This window comes from Sorex araneus, chromosome 6 (assembly GCF_027595985.1).
Source record: "Sorex araneus isolate mSorAra2 chromosome 6, mSorAra2.pri, whole genome shotgun sequence".
NCBI classification, from domain to species: domain Eukaryota; kingdom Metazoa; phylum Chordata; class Mammalia; order Eulipotyphla; family Soricidae; genus Sorex; species Sorex araneus.
The window spans coordinates 146,666,807-146,682,593 of record NC_073307.1 but is presented as its reverse complement, the minus strand read 5'-3'; the positions used below and the strand labels follow the sequence as shown (position 1 = coordinate 146,682,593).

Sequence of the window (15,787 nt, the reverse complement as noted above, 5' to 3'; positions counted from 1 at the left end):
GCACCGCATCGCCCGCCGCCCGCTCGGCGCTGTAGCCGCCGCCGCCGCCGCCGCCGCCGCTCGCCACTCCGGACGCCGGGCGGGCGCTCGGGGACGCTCCAGCGCCTGCGGCTGCCGCGCTCCTCCCGCGCCCCGGGCTGCGGCGCTCGGGTCCCGGCCCCCAGCCCGGCGCCCCTCGTGGGCACCGCCTCTCCCCGCGCCTCCCCGCACCTCCCCGCGCCCGGCGCCCGGCAGAGCCCTTTCGGCCCGATCGTGCGCCCCCCGGGCCATGTCCAGGGGCCCGTGAGGGGCGCGCGGAGGCGGAGGAAGAGGAGGGAGGCGGGAGGCCGAGCAGGGCGCGGGAGGCGGAGATGCCGCCGCCGCCGCCGCCGCCGCCCGCCGGCGCCCGGCGAGCCTGACTCGAGCCCCGAGGATGGAGCCGGCGCTGGGCGCTGCAGCGCTGCAGCGCGCTGCTCCCGCGGCGCCCCCGACCAGGTAGCGGCCGGCCCCGCGGGCCCGGGGGCGGGCGCGGACACTCGCCGCAGCCGCGGGAGGGGCGCGGGCGCGCTGGGAGACGCCCCTCGGCTGGGGCGGGGGTGGGTGGGGTGGGGCACTAGAAGGGGCTCCCCCAGCTCGCGCTGGAGGCTGCCGAGCGCCGCCGGGGCTCATCCCCACTCGGGGGGAGGGCAGCAAACTTGAGTCGCGCGGCGGCCCCCGCAGCCGTCCGCGCCCCTGGGCTGCCCCGGGGCTCCCCGTCCCTCCCCGTCCCGGGCTCTGTGGGTCCCGGTCGCTGCACCAACTTTACAAGACCCGGGCTGCACCCTGAGGTAGGGGCTGCTCCGTGCGTCCGGGTCCTGCCCTCCGCCCCGCAACCTCCTGCGCACCCGCACCCCGCGGTGAGCGGCGGCGGGGTGGCGGGGAGCAAGGGCTGGTGCAGAACCCCCATGCGAAGCCAGAAGGACCCTCCCTCTCTCTGGAGAGCACCGGCGTTAACGGCTTCGCCCAGCACCCGAACACCCCGTTGCTGGTGTTGGCTAGAACCACCCAGACTGACCGGAACCGTAAATCTAGGGACTTCAGAAGCGAGATAGATCTAAGGGCTTTCTTGGGGCGGTGTGTGTGTGTGGGGCGCCTTGGCCTAGTTTCCATGCCCCGGGTGCCCCCTTTCCTACTGGGGTCTGTCCTTGCAGGGTTCGCTTCCTCACCTCTGGGGGAACTGAAGCCCGAGGTGTCCAGGAGGAGCTCCCCCCACAGGTTGGGGGCTCGGGTGAGGGGGGGTCGAAGGCTTACACGTTTACAGAGAGGTGACAGCAGAGTTCCAGGGTGTCAGGGCCCAGCCCAGCATCTCCCGGGAGCTTGGGAGGCGCAGGAGATAGAGGGACCTAGACCCGGATCCAGGACCTGGCACCCCGGTGGGGAAGAACCGCTCGTGGCCACACACCAGAGGCAGCAGGAAGAGGAGAGAGGCCAGCAGGTGTGGGCCCAGGGGTTATGCACCTCTGCAGGGGGACTCCTTGCCTCCCCCTCCCCCCCCGGCCCCACCTGGGCAGGTGGCTCCCCTACGATCTGCTAGCCTCAGCCCTGGCTGTTTGTTTCTCTCTCAAAGTGCTCGCCTAGACATGACTCACTTCGGATCCACGAGGGAGGTATCAAGCCTCCAACCTCTTCTCCTCCCGGCCTCCTGGGGCTCGGGGAGCGGCAGGGGAAAGGAGTGGGTGGCCTCAGACCCTCCCGCTCCGGTGGGCAAATCTGCTCTGTGGTTGCCACCCCCACCCCCCCGCACCTGGCAGGGGATCAGGCTAGGCTTGGTCCCGGGTTCCAGGCCTGAGACATGAAGGCCCAGCTAATGATTCCACCCCACTCTGACCCCAACTCTAGGGACTTTGAAGCCACCACCACGCTCCTGTCTGGTGCATCCACTGGGCAGCCAGCCTCCTCATTCCAGAGTGGAGGACCCCCTCCACCCCCCACCCCACCTCCCACCCACAAGAGCCTTGGTGCAGAATCGCAACTGTGTCCTGGGGCTGAGGCGTCCTCCTGGGCAGGGGCAGCGGAGCTGCTCTGGGTGGGGCTCACTTGCCTCTCGCTGCTCCCCGCCCACAGGGTCCCCTTGCAGAGGACAGGCCGGGGTGCTGGTGCACCGATGTCTCGGTGAGCACCTCTGGGTCATGAGCAAGCGTGCACGCAGGCACACCCGACCTGCACTCCCCTGAATCCACAGCCTATCACGGGGGTGGGGAGCCGGGGTGGGGGGCAGGCCTGTGCCCCTCCCCCACCCCCACCCCTGCTGCCCCTTTCTGGCCCACGGTGGATCTCTCTTTACTTTTCCAACTCGCTCTGCGTTGGATGCGGGGAGGGAGCATTTGATATTCATAATCTGGTTCAGAGAAGGTCCCGAAGCCCTGAGTCACTGTATGGTTTCCATGGAAACAGACTTGTTGGGAGGACTCGGTGTAGCGGGGCGCTGGCGGGGGAGAAAGGAAATGTATAGTACAATCAGGAGCCACAAGTGTGGCCGGAGTTGGGCCAAGTACCTGGGAGGGGGCACAGGGTGAGGCGCAGGCTGGGGCAGGCTGTCCTTTCAGACCCCCTGGGATGCCCTGCGGAGAGGCTGCTCAGCTCCCCCAAGGCTCTGGGTGGGGGCCAACGCCTGGGTCTGCTCCAGCTTCTGCCTCGCTTTCCTGCTCTGTGAAATGGGGACCATTGGAGTTTCTCTCCCCTGGCCCCCATCTTACAGGGCTGGGGCTGCTGTAAAGGCTCCCTGGAAGGCGCCCATGGGGTCCCCACCTGCTCGAGAGCCTTCTGGAGCCCCGTCTGTCCTCTGAGCCCAGCAGGATGGCTACGATGGACATCACTGCCCAGAATTGGCAGGGGTGGGGGCATGCACTGGTTCCCAGCCCCCCTGGGATCTGGTCAGCGGCAGCTGTGAGGAAGGAGGGAGGGGAGCAGGGTGGGGCAGCCACATCTGGCTGGAAAAACCCCCTCCCCACCGCCGGTGCCCCCCCCCCCAGGAACTCCCGAGAAGGAAGCAGACCCCTTCCTCCTCCCCGCTTGCGCTTTCGAGGGTGGCCGTGTCCCCGCACAACTGACAAGCCTGGACAGGCTGCCGCCTGCTCCCGCCGAGGCCACCAGCTGGCATAGGGTGAGCGCCCGGCGGCTGCAGGAACCAGGTCTGCCAGGCGCGGGGGGACAGTGATTGCTTCCCCGGGACCCTGTCTGGCCCGCAGATGACCCCTCCTCTTCATGCCCCGTCCCTCTCGGCGCCTCTGCCTAGGTGGGATGTACCTCTAAGCTCCCCCAAGACACTGTCTCCAGCCCCGCCCTCCCCCCCGCCCGCAGTCACTACCAGCGATCACACAGGCAGGCAACCCTGCACCTGTGTCTCCCCTCTTCCCCCTTCTGCAGAGAGAAAAACAGGTGCCAAGAGACCGCTGGCCACTCCCAGTGCTCTGGGAGCCCTGGGGAGATCAGCCCCTCTCCTTGGCTCTCTGCTGGTCCCAGAGGTTGCTCAGCACCCCCCCTACCCCAACTTCCCTGCAGCCTCCTGCCAAGGTTCCCCGGCTCAGCAGACCCCCAAACCACTTTGCTTATCCTCATTGGTGTTCACAGCACCTTCCAATTTAATATCCTCTGCAAATTTCATTAACGGACTGTTTGCTTCCTCTCTCAGGGTCATTAATGAAGATGTTAGATAAGATGTGGCCAGTGCAGGGCTGGGCGGCACTGCCCCACTCCTGGGCTTCAGTCCCTCTACCCCCCATGCCCCTCCCATCCCCGCCCCGTCTCCTTTCTACCCCTGCACCCAGAGTCCCCGGGGTTCCAGCTCTCTTGTTTTTCTGCCCCAGGACAAGTGCTTAGGGCCAGGTCTGTTTGAATTAATTTTGTAAGATTACTTGAGGCGCTATATCAAATGCTTCGCTCAAAATCAAGATGTATTACCCTGCCTGCATTTCCTTCATCTACCAGACTTGTAATTCTATCAAGAAAGCTATCAAGTTTGTCAGGCATGATTTGTTCTTTCTAAATCCCCACGGTGCCGCGTGGGGCCCCGGGTTCCCGCGTTTTCTAAATGTTTAGAGATGCGCGCTCTTGTGTTTGCTCCTTGATTAGACGGGGAGGCTGTGGGCCAGGAGCCTGGGACCCGGGGCTTCCCTCCCGCCTCCCGCTGGGGACAGCTATGGTCGGGCAGGCAGTCCCTGCAGTGTACTGGGGACCCCAAGCTGGGCACAGAGCTGGGACGGGGGATCAGGAGGGTCTGGCACTGCCCCCTCCCCCAGAGGTCTTTGGAATCGGGCAGGACTCCGATGCTGACGGGCTTAAGGAGCCCGCGCTGAATCCAGGCTCTCTGTGAAGAGAGATCTTGGCCTCTGAGCATCTGTGCGGAGCTTTGGGGATGATTGGGGAGTTGCCGGGGCTCGGTGTAGACGAGGCTGCCAGAGCCCAGGTTTGGGGTTTCACTACGTGCTTCTGAGCCTTTGCAGATCTAGAACAGAGGGTCAAGATCACGAAGTGGGGGTATGAGAGGCTTGGATTAATTAAGGCTTTTTTTGGTATTTGTTTTTGGGCCACACCCCGCGGTGCTCAAGAGTTAGTCCGGGATCTACACTCAGGAATTACTCTGGGCGGTGCTCAAGGGACAATGTGGGGTTCTGGGGATCGAACCCAGGTCAGTTGCATGCAAGGCAAACGCCCTGCCTGTTGTGCATGGATTCAGTGTTAAGACTTTTTATTTTTAGGGGGTCCACACCTGGTGGTACTCGGGGCTTACTCTTGACTCTGTGCTCAGGGGTCACTCCTGGTAGCCTTGGGGGACCGTGAGGGGTGCCAGGAATCAAACCAGGGCTGGTTCCTTGCAAGCCAAGCGCCCTGTCAGCTGTCCTGTGGCTCTGCTCCCTGGATTAAGGCTTTGAGGGGGTCAGAGGAGAAAGGAAGGGGAGGCATTTGGGGTGGACCTTGGAAAGGACCTTACAAAGCCCCACTTTGCCCCCTGGATCTTGTCTGTCGCTGAAAGAGGTGCCGGGGTTGGGGGGTCACCTTTCCCGTTGGGCATGGGAGAGGATCAGGTGAGGTGATGCAGGCCACGTCCCCCCACAGGATGGGTCTGTAGAGGGGCAGGGACACTTGTCCCCCTGTGGCCCCTGGGAGTGCCTGTCCAGGGTGCCGGGGACCAGGAGACCTCATGGCGCGTGGGGTGCTGGCCATTCTGGATGGGTGGGAATGCAGAATTCTTGCATGATGCCTCTTGCTGACTTCATCATCCGGGTATCCCTGGGATCCTGGGCCATGGACCCCCCCCCCCCACATTTCTGCCTGCCTGGCCTAACCGCTCTGGAGCCCTGAATGGGGAGCAAAGAGTGTTGGGGTACTGCAGGCCGGGCGGGATGTGGCCAGGTCCGTCCACACCCCTGGCCTCTCCCGGTCTCGGTGAGAATCTGCCTTCTGGTCATTCTGCTGGGGCGGGAGAAGCCCAGGGCGATAGAACGATGGCGCTGACCCTGGGGTGGGCCAGGAGGCAGAGAGGGGTGTTAAGGCGGGACCCTCCCTCCAGTGACACCCCAGGCAGGATCCTTAGAGATGTTCTCTGGGTTCTGTGGACATGCGTCTAGGTCAGAAGGTTGGGGGTGAAGGTTAGGGACAGCGTGTGTGTGTGTGTGTGTGTGTGTGTGTGTGTGTGTGTGTCCCTGTGCCACCTTGACTTTACTCACCTGCCCCTTCTGGTCTTTATGGGGGAGTGGGGTGTTGTCTGGCTCCTGGTGTGACCCGAGGGATGAGCTTTGTGGTTAGCAGCAGGTGGGGGGGACTGGGAACTGAGCTGGGGCTACCTGGGCCTGTTGGGGTCTTCCCTGCCCCCAGGGTAGGACTGTGGGGGAGCCACAGTCATCCCAGATCCCTGTTCCTGCACCCCCTCCCTCTGGGTCATAGCTGTATCACTGTGGGGTACAGCTGCGCCCCCATACCCGCCCCCATGCCCTCATGCCAGGGGCCAGCTGGGGCTGAGACTCGGGAGGGGGCAGAGAGACACGTGCCCCCTGCTCGGACCCTTGGGGGTAGCTGTTTGTGCTTTGGCAGCTCTTGAAGCTGGGAAGCTTCCCCCCGCCCCCCCCACCACACGCCCGGTCTTGGCGGGTGGACCCTCGGTTCTACTCCCACTCTGGCCAAACTTCTGGGAGGGAGAGAGGCAGGAAATGGGGTGGGGGGGAATGTGCTTTCCTCCCAGTGTGGGGGCAGAAGGTCCCGCCTACCAGCGGGACTGGCCTGCATCTGACTCATCCTTCCCCAGCCAGGAGCCCAGACAGACAGACGTTGGCCACTCTCCCCAGCACCGGGCCAGGGAGAGCCCACTGACCAGAGTAGCGTGCTCTGCAGCCTGCATATACCCAGGGCCTCCCCACCCACCTTCCTGGGCTGGGGGGTGGTAGTTAGGGGTACAGGAGATTGTTGTAGGTTAGAATAGAATAGTTCCGGAAAACCATGCTCAGGGGCCTACGTCGGGGGACTTACTCCATGCGTCGTCTCATTCATTTCTCAGGGCCAGGCCATGCCCATCCCACAGATGCCACCCCCGAGGCCCACAGAGGCCTCAAGGTCTTGGAGCGCAAGGTCTTGGAGCCGTATACTCGCAGTGGTGCGAGTCAGACGTGAGTCTGCCCACCCCCACGGGCCTGCCTGGGCAACTGCTCCGGGAGTCTCAGACACCACAGGTGTCCCCAGGGCCATCGCGTGTGACCCGTTCCTGAAATACCAGAGTTATGTGGCCAGCCGAGTGGCTTGTCCAGGGAGAAATCTAGTGTCGTCAGCCGCCCTTGGGGTGCTGGCTTTGGAGCTGGGATTGTGAGTGGTCAAGCATGAACTGTGGGCACGTGCGAGGCTAAAGGTTTTTTTTTTTTTTATTTTTTCCTTTTTGCAAAGTGAGACCTCATGACCAGAGAGGAGCCCTGGTGGTCCCTGCCATCCCAAGCTGCCCTGGACTCTAGAGGCTACATGCGGCCTCCCTCTGAGCTCCTTTCCCAGGAGTTGGCAGCCACTGAACGGTCTTGGCTTTCTGCGCCCCGGGAAGAGGCACAGCCCCAGGAACTTGGCCTGGGACTGAGCTGGCCCCAGGATTTGCAGGCACAGGCTCCGGGGACCTTGGGACAAAGGTCTCACGTGGGGGTTTTCAGACTGGGAACAGTCAGGATCTTCTGAGCAGCGGCTGTAGCCTCCGTCCCCTGTACCCCACGGGAGCAGGAAAGGAAAGGGACCCCTCTCCCCTTTCCCCTGGTGCACCAGGGAGCTCGGGCCCTTGCTCGTGGACTTGGGAAGTGACTTTGCTCTTGGTCGCTGGCCTGGCTCCTAGTTCATACTTCCCTACCCTTGTTTCCCCCGTTAGGAAGCTGCGTGATTGTTAGAGGTGGTTGGGCCTCATCTAAACAAACATCTACGGTGGGGCCTCGTGGTTCCTGCCCGCGGGAAGAGGCATTTCCTCTCTGCAGCCTTCACCCCAGATGCCCGTTTGTCTGCTCCTTCCTCGGCTTGGTGCCCTCTGGGCCTGGCTCTGCTCCCCGAGGCCCCGGGGCTTGGGGGACCCCGCATCCAGGGTGGTTAGAAGTTGTTCAGGTTCTTCTTCCCTTTCCCTACCACCCCCTAGGCTTCCCCGACTGTCTCGAGGGAGGAAACTGTCAAACTGCTGGCACGGGAGGCCTGTCCCCAATTCTGGCCCCAGCTGCTCCCCAAAGCCCCTGGCAGGCCGCCCTGTGCCCTGTCCTTGCAACCCCAGCTGGCCAGCCCGAGTGACTCCCCCTGACCAGAGAGGCTGCTTTGGAAGTGGGAAGGGGAGAGTGGCTGGTCGTGCCACCCCCCACCCCCGCCGCCACCCCGGGGACAGAACAGAGATTGTGCCAGGTCCCTTTGGCTGTGCTCCACCCTGTCATCAGTCACCCCTCCAGCCCTCAACCGGGGTGCACCCCGAGGTGAAGAAACGACACGTGGAAGCTCCACGTGAGCTGTGCCAGCCTTCCCGGCTGGCCCCCCTCCCCCTGCGCCCTCTCCCCGCTTCCCCACCCTGTGCCTCTCTGACTGGTGCCCAGACCCAGAGCAGCTTCTCCTGGGGTGGGGGTGGGTGGGGAGGTGGGGAAGGTCACGCATTCGGACTCATGCAGCCCCTTTCCACGTCAGCAACGGTGCCACTAACTCTGTGCCACGCTGCGGCGTACGTGCCTGAGGAATGTTCCCCTGTTGGCCTAAAACCTCCAGCGCAGGCAAGAAGGAGACTGAGGGAGGTACAATGAGGGCTGCCCCAGGCTTTGAGGAGGTTCAGAAATGCAGTTGTGTTTGGAAAATTGTGGGCTCAAGTGGGTCTTTCTGAAAAGAGGGATTATGTCTCTCCACAGGGCTGGTGGCCGAGGAAAGTGCCTCGGTCCCGGGTTGCATGGAATTTTACCAGGCAGGAGGAGGGGCAGGAGGATGGGGAGCCCCATCGGGGTAGGGGCCGCAGTTGCCCAGAAGTTGTGGCTTTCTGCCCCCAGAGGAGAGAGAGGGTCCCTCTTGCCTGCAGTGGGCGCAGCTACACTCTGGGGTGGGAGGTCCTCTGGAGCTCAGAGCTCACAGGCCTCGGAGCCCCTCCACCTGCGGGGAGCCGGGGGGGCACCTGGAGAGGCTGGGACTGCACCCCAAGGCCATGGGGTCGGCTTCTGTCTGTGACCTTCAGGCCAACACCTCCTTCCCTGCCGGGAGGGAGACAAACAGGGAAAGAACCTGAGACTGGCGGAGGCTGCCTGTTGCCGTTGGTCTCTCAGGGTGGGAGTGAGCAAGAAGGGCTGCGGGGAGCGGGGCTCCCAGCCTGGACAGGCAGGTCATCAGCAACCCTCTGGGAAGGAAGCGGGATCCCTTGGGATTCGCCTCCCACGGGCTGAAGCCTTGCCTGGAATCCCGAGTGCCGCGCTAAGAGGTTGCAGTACGGCATACGGCCACCAGAGGGCAGCAGCCAGACCATTGCTGTGGATTGGCCCCGGAGGCGCGCCCCGGGAAGGGCGCCTGGTGGGCGCAGAGGTAGGAGAGTGTCTCCCTCAAGCAGGGCTAGAGGCGCTTCGTGCTTTGAGGTAAAAAGAAAAAAAGAGAGAGAAAAAAAAGAAAAGCAAATGGGGTATTTCACTATAACGGTAACTTACCTTGAAACGCTTGCTCTATGCCAGGCACCCTCTCGATTCTGATTCCGGAGCCCTCAAGATAGCCTGGTGAGAATCACCCCCCTTTGGCAGGTGAGAAAACAGAGGCCAAAGAGATGAAAGCAGCATCTGAGCTGGTGGCAGGGCTGGAACCCAAACCAGGCCCCAGCAGGAGGCCATGCCTCATCTGCATGCCGCGCTATGACTTAAGGCTCTGGCCCTGTGGCCCTCACCTTCCCATCTGCCAACTCCCCGGATTGGGGAAAGAATTCTCAGAGCTACGGAATCCCCAGGTCTGCACCCTGCAGTGCAGGGTCCTCGTGGCCGGAGCCCTTAGCTAGGAATCACAGATCTGCAGTGCTGGGGTATCTTCACCCCCTCCCTGCATCTCAGGGGGCTGGCTCTGGATTCTGGGCTCTCCGCTGAGAACTCCTGCACTCCCCCGCCTTGAAAAAGGACTTAGAGATTCTGGGCTCCTGTGCCCAAGGTCTGCCGGTCTCTGAACGCAACAGCAGCAGGAGGAGGTGGTCCCAGGGGTCGCTGGAAACCCAGGGAGGAGGAGGCGGGCCTTGGGGAGGCCTTCACAGGCGTGGCCAGTGCTCAACTGGGAACAGTGACCTGGCCCCGAGGCCTCTGGATCCAGGGCAGATGCTTCTAGCATACCAAGGACGCTTGGCGAGCCCTGGACTTGGCCCTGCCAGGCTGGTGGGACAGCGAGGGTGGTTCCAGGAGGGCTGAAATCCCTCCATCTTCCTGTTCCCATGCCCTGGCTGTGCCCTCCTGGGGGCCAGGGGGCTGGCCCGCTGCTGAGCCTCTGAACACATCCCCTCCTGGCTTTCCAGGCTGCACCTCGTGGCTCCAAGGCCCACTTTCTTCCAAGATTTATAGCCTTGAGATGCTTCAGTTACTTCTGATTTCTCAGCAAAGGCCACCACTCCCAGCATCTGACGTTTCCCGGGGTCGGGGTGGAGGATGAAAAGATTCCTACCATCCAAGAAGGTCCTCTTTGTTGTTTTCATCCAGGCCACACTGGCTTCCAAAATCATTTATTGAGGTTTCAGGGTGTTGCCAGCCAAGAACCAAGCCCCCCCCATCCCTGTCCATTGCCCCTACCCCTCCCTTTTCCTCCTCCTCTCCCCACCCCCTCTGGTGAGCCTCAGTTCTGCGCTCAGAGTTCAAGGTTGCTTGTGTGTGGCGTTGTCTGTTCCCAGGCTTGGCTTCTCTCTCCCACATCTGAGAGAGTCATCTGGTATTTGTCTTTCTTCTCTGACTTATTTCCCTTAGTGTGACCCCCCTCGGGTGCCACCAGTGCTGTCGAAAAGGGCAAGGTTTCATCTTTCTCAGAACGGAGGATTTCTTAAGATTCTGTTGTCCATCGACCACATCTTCTTTGTCCACTCAGCTGGCGCTGGGCTCTGGGGTTATTTCCAGATCTTGGCGATTGTGAGTCGCCCGGCAAAGAACACGGGTGCAGGGAAAGATGCTCGTCTTTAAAGAAACTCGGGTGGGATTTTGCGTTTTGGACGTGGGATCCTAGAGTTAAGTGGTTGTCTGCAGGGGTGGAGATGTGTGAGTGGAACAGGGCGTAGTGGAGGGAAGGACGGAAGGACCGTGCCCTAGGGGTGGAATGTGCTCATCTGCCTCCTCCCGATGCCCTGTCACCCCGACTCGTGGCTGGACTGGGGATTTCCATGTGGGGCATACTGAAAGGTCAAGTCCGCCGAGTCCGAGAAACCAAGGCAGAGCTCCCATGAGGGCAAGTGCGTGGACTTGGGGATGCTGCTGGCTGCAGGCCTGCAGGCTGAGACGAGAAGCCGGCCGTGCTGTGCCTCAGCACTCCCTTCTGCTAAGAGCATCTCCTGTCTGCGTGGGGCTCCTGGGGGAATCTTGAGCTGCCACAGGGCAGTGGCTGGGCACCTCCCCACAGGTCTAACCCAAGTAGTGCCACCGGCTTGGGCGTGAGGGCGTCCAGGTCAGGAAGGCGCCCTGCCCACGTTTACCTTTTGAGTTTCAGGTGGCTGTGCTCGCTCCATGGTGCTTGGAAGACCCCCGTCCTCTCGCCTGACCTGTGTGGCCTTGGTGAGCAGGCTGTGCCCCTGAGAGTTGCAGCTGTTTCCACCTGGAAGTCTGGGGTGAGTCCCCCCGAGGGTTCACTGACCACCCCCCCTCCCCTCACGGCCACCCCCTCCTAGGCCGGTGACAGAGTCAGGAGGGCCCAGGGGGCCCGTTTCACAGGCAGGCCCAGTCTGCACTGGGTCTGGCCCTGTTGGCAGGGGCCCTTTGACCCTGGTGCGGCCTCCCCATTGGGTGGGGGACACTGTCTGACTTAGTCCAGTCACCAGGGTTGGACAGCCAGCCGGGGCCCCTCACCTGCTCCCCACCCCAAGCCTCTCCCTTCTTGGTCTCCTGCAGGCTTCTGAGCGCAGGGCAACTGGGCCAGACCACCTTGGAGCAGCCCCTCTTTGGTAAGTGGGGTGCCCCTCCTCACCACCTCGCTTGGAACACCCCAGTCTGGGGAACTGCTGAGCTAGGCTGGGGGTGCGGGGGACGTGACGACACACGCAGATGCTCAGGTTGTCTGAGGCCCCCGTCACATTTCTCTGCGCTGGAGGTGCCCTCTCTCTGCCACGCAATCTTCTGTGCTGTAGGGTCACAGGGCTCCTGGGGATTGCCCTGGGGCCCAGGGGGGCGGGGCCCCTAACTCCCTGCTGCTGGCTCAGTAGCTCTACTCAGATTCACTTTGTTGTCAGTTGTGGGAGTTAGGGTGGGTTCCCTCGGCCTCACCCCTTCCTCTCATGGTCAGTCGTGAACCCCGGACTGGGTGCAGGGGGTGGCCCTCAGAGACCACAGCACCCCAGGACTCTGGGGCTGGAGGAATCTGGTCCCCTGCAGGGGACCCACTGGGGTGGGGGACGGAAACTGTTGCCACTTCCTGCTCAGGCTCTGTGGCTCTGTGGTGTGGGCAGGAATCTGTGGTGACCGCAAGGGGAGGTGGGTGCCAACTGGTGAGGGGTGGAAGAAGATGCAGGTGATCCCTGGAGCCGACAGGGGTGACGGAGATTCTGGGCCAGAAGCAATCACTTCCTAAGTGAGGGAGTCTGGGGAGTTAGGCTTGTCCCCATTGGGGCCCACTCAGGGACTTACTGACGGGAGGGAGGCCTGGACTGTGTTCTGGAGGTGGACCTGGGGTCCATCCAGCAGGCTCCCAAGAGGGCCCTCCCCACCCCGCACCCCAGGGGTTCAGAGTCTAGGCTAGACTATGTAAGTGTGCACGCCTACGGGCCGGAGCTAGGGGGTAGTCACCCCTGCCCCCTCCCCTGGACCCGCTCTTCCTAGGGAGCCACCCTTTCTCCCTCCTGGGGAGTCGGCACCCCACTGACGCCCCCCCTCCCCACTATCTTGGCCCCTGCAGAGCCTGCCCGCGGAGAAGCAGCCCCATGCTGGTCCCCAGCCATGCAATGTTCGTGGAAGGCCGTCCTTCTCCTCGCCCTGGCCTCCATCGCCATCCAGTACACGGCCATCCGCACCTTCACGGCCAAGTCCTTCCACGGCTGCCCGGGGCTCTCGGAGGCGGGGCTGGCCGAGCGGCTGTGCGAGGAGGGCCCCACCTTCCCCTACAACGCGTCGCGCAAGACGCACATCCTCATCCTGGCCACCACCCGCAGCGGCTCGTCCTTCGTGGGCCAGCTCTTCAACCAGCACCTGGACGTCTTCTACCTGTTCGAGCCCCTCTACCACGTGCAGAACACGCTCATCCCGCGCCTGACGCAGGGCAAGAGCCCGGCCGACCGGCGGGTGATGCTGGGCGCCAGCCGCGACCTGCTGCGCAGCCTGTACGCCTGTGACCTCTACTTCCTGGAGAACTACATTCGCCCGCCGCCCGCCAACCACACCACCGACCGCATCTTCCGGCGCGGTGCCAGCCGCGTGCTGTGCTCGCGGCCCGTGTGCGGCGCGCCCGGCGCCGCCGACCTGGTGCTGGAGGAGGGCGACTGCGTGCGCAAGTGCGGCCAGCTCAACCTCACGGTGGCCGCGCAGGCCTGCCGTGAGCGCAGCCACGTGGCCATCAAGACGGTGCGCGTGCCCGAGGTGAAGGACCTGCGCGCGCTGGTGGAGGACCCGCGCCTGAACCTCAAGGTCATCCAGCTGGTGCGCGACCCCCGCGGCATCCTGGCGTCGCGCAGCGAGACCTTCCGCGACACCTACCGCCTGTGGCGGCTGTGGTACGGCACGGGCCGCAAGCCCTACAACCTGGACGTGACGCAGCTCACCACCGTGTGCGAGGACTTCTCCAACTCGGTGGCCACGGGCCTCACGCGGCCCGCCTGGCTCAAGGGCAAGTACATGCTGGTGCGCTACGAGGACCTGGCGCGCCACCCCATGCAGAAGACCGAGGAGATCTACGGCTTCCTGGGCATCCCCCTGGATGGCCACGTGGCGCGCTGGATCCAGAACAACACGCGCGGCGACCCCACGCTGGGCAAGCACAAATACGGCACGGTGCGCAACTCGGCGGCCACGGCCGAGAAGTGGCGCTTCCGCCTCTCCTACGACATGGTGGCCTTTGCCCAGAGCGCCTGCCAGCGGGTGTTGGCCCAGCTGGGCTACAAGATGGCCAGCTCGGAGGAGGAGCTCAAGAACCCAGCCGTCAGCCTGGTGGAGGAGCGGGACTTTGGCCCATTCTCGTGACCCGGGTGCCCCCAGCGCGGGTGAGGGGGGCACTCACTGGCCACTGGTTTTGATAACATGGACCGTTTCTAACTGTTGCCTTATTCCCCCTCCCGCCCCTCCTTATCCCTGTCTTTGTGTCCTTCCTGCCCCCGCCCCCACCCCCACCCCCTCCTTTCCTTCTGCCTCTTTTTTGTCTCTGAAATTTGCACTATGTCTTGGACAGGAATCAAGGGGGAGGGGCAGAGGGGCAGGAAGTGGGGGCCCCCCTCTCCCCTGCACCCGCTTCCGTCACGTGGGTGCTGGGGTCTCCGGTGTGGGTGGTGACGATGTTTACAAGCACTGCACTCACACACGCACACACATGCACACACGCATGCACACTCACACACACAGACACACACAGACACACACACACACACACACACACACATGAACGGCCACGTGGAGAGACTTTCCCCAAATCCACGCAGCTTCCGGAAGCTTTTCCAATGGACCCCGTCAGGTGCGGCAGTTTTTTGCACTGTCTGCCTGGGACAAAGAGGTTGAAAGCAAAAAGGCCTCCTAATTTATGAATGGTGACTCGCCCTCCCATCTGCTTCCGGCCCGGTGGAGCAGAGATCCTGCCCCTCCATCCCCCCCACCCCACTCCCCCTGCTGCCCTGCGTGGCCTGTGGTGAGCAGGTTTTTACTGTGAGGTGAATGTGGACCTTGTTTATTTTAATTTTTTTCCAGTCTGGTGATGCTGTCTGTCTGTCTGTCTGAGTCTTGTGGTTACCCCTGGACCAGTGATGACTGATACATCTTCTTAGGGGTTTCTGGTTGATCTTGGGGGTCCATCTGTGATATTTCTTTGTGCCAAAAAAAGTTAAAAAAAAAGTGGATCAGTTTGCTCTAAAGAACATGGAAATGCTTTATCTGTGTTTTCTGTAAATAAAAAAAGAGGACAGTAGCGTCTGGGTGTGAGCATGGGGCATCCTGAACAGAGGGATTGGGTGGGTCTGGGCTGTCTGTCCCTGAGGAAGCGAAAGGGTAGGTGGAGGACAAGCCTGTGGCTTTTAGAACTCAGCTCCCGCCCCCTGAGTTCAGAGGGATTACCAAATCCAAATCAGTGGGGTTCAGGGTGGGGTCCCGTTTGCCTCTTTCACTGCTGACTCTGGGACCAGAAGAGCTGCCCACCCACCAGCCTGGAAGGGTTCCCATCTTTCAGCAGCAGCTACAGGAGTCTGCGGGTGGGGTGTGTGTGTGGGGTGGGGTGGCTGTTCTCCTCTCTTCCCACCCTTGCCAATCCAGCAGTTTCCTTCCAGCAGCTGCCCTAGCTCTTCTTCCAAGACCACAGCTGGTCTGGGGCACGGAGGGGACTGTTCTGTGGTTCAGGGACCATAAGAATGCCAGGTTAGGCACTCCTGGGGCCCTCCCAAGGAAACTTGGCCATCGAAAGTGAGACTGAGTGGTCTACAGCCAAGCCCTTGATGAAGCAAGGCTGCAGTCTCCCTTGCTAGGACGAGCAGACGCGGGTGGGCTGCCGCGGGGGCTCTGAGGCTGTGTGACCCCAGAGCCTCGAGTCCTGAGGCTGTGGGACCCCTGGCTCTTCTTATCTGGTTCCTGCTCCGGCATCTGATAGGCAGTTATAGGCACCATTTCCACTCCTGCCTCCGGCTCCAGCCTGGCCACCCAGCCACCCTTAGCAGGGGAATGGAGTCTTTGACCAAGATGATTCAAGTGGTCACTGAATCTCAGGGCTGACCTCTCCGGGCTTCAGGAACATCTTTTCTGCGAAAAGGTAGACAGTATGTCTGATGGACCACCTCCTGCCTCCAGGCCAGGAAAGCTGCTTTGGAAAAGTCTCTCTGGGTCAGTAGTTGTGGGTGGGGGTGTGGGTTCCTGAATCCTGTTAGTCCAGTTGGCAAGGAAGGAGTCAACCTGCAGGTCAGTTTGATGTCCAGTCACAGTCCGGTCCAGGAGGTCAAGGCCCCCTTTGGCCCTACTGGCCATGT

General features: G+C 62.4%; 1 protein-coding gene across 1 annotated transcript; it reads left to right on the top strand.

The window, feature by feature from the left end:
• The first annotated feature begins 436 nt into the window (after positions 1–436).
• Positions 437–14,742, top strand: CHST1 (carbohydrate sulfotransferase 1). Its single transcript, XM_055142547.1, has 4 exons — positions 437–474; positions 11,137–11,254; positions 11,535–11,587; positions 12,535–14,742. The coding sequence occupies exon 4, from the start codon at positions 12,576–12,578 to the stop codon at positions 13,809–13,811; it is 1,236 nt and encodes a 411-aa protein (XP_054998522.1). The 5' UTR covers positions 437–474; positions 11,137–11,254; positions 11,535–11,587; positions 12,535–12,575; the 3' UTR covers positions 13,812–14,742.
• The last annotated feature ends 1,045 nt before the right edge of the window (positions 14,743–15,787 follow it).

Excerpts from the sequence above, each read along its gene's own strand:
- CHST1 (XM_055142547.1), top strand. The coding sequence starts at position 12,576 with ATGCAATGTTCGTGGAAGGCCGTCCTTCTCCTCGCCCTGGCCTCCATC.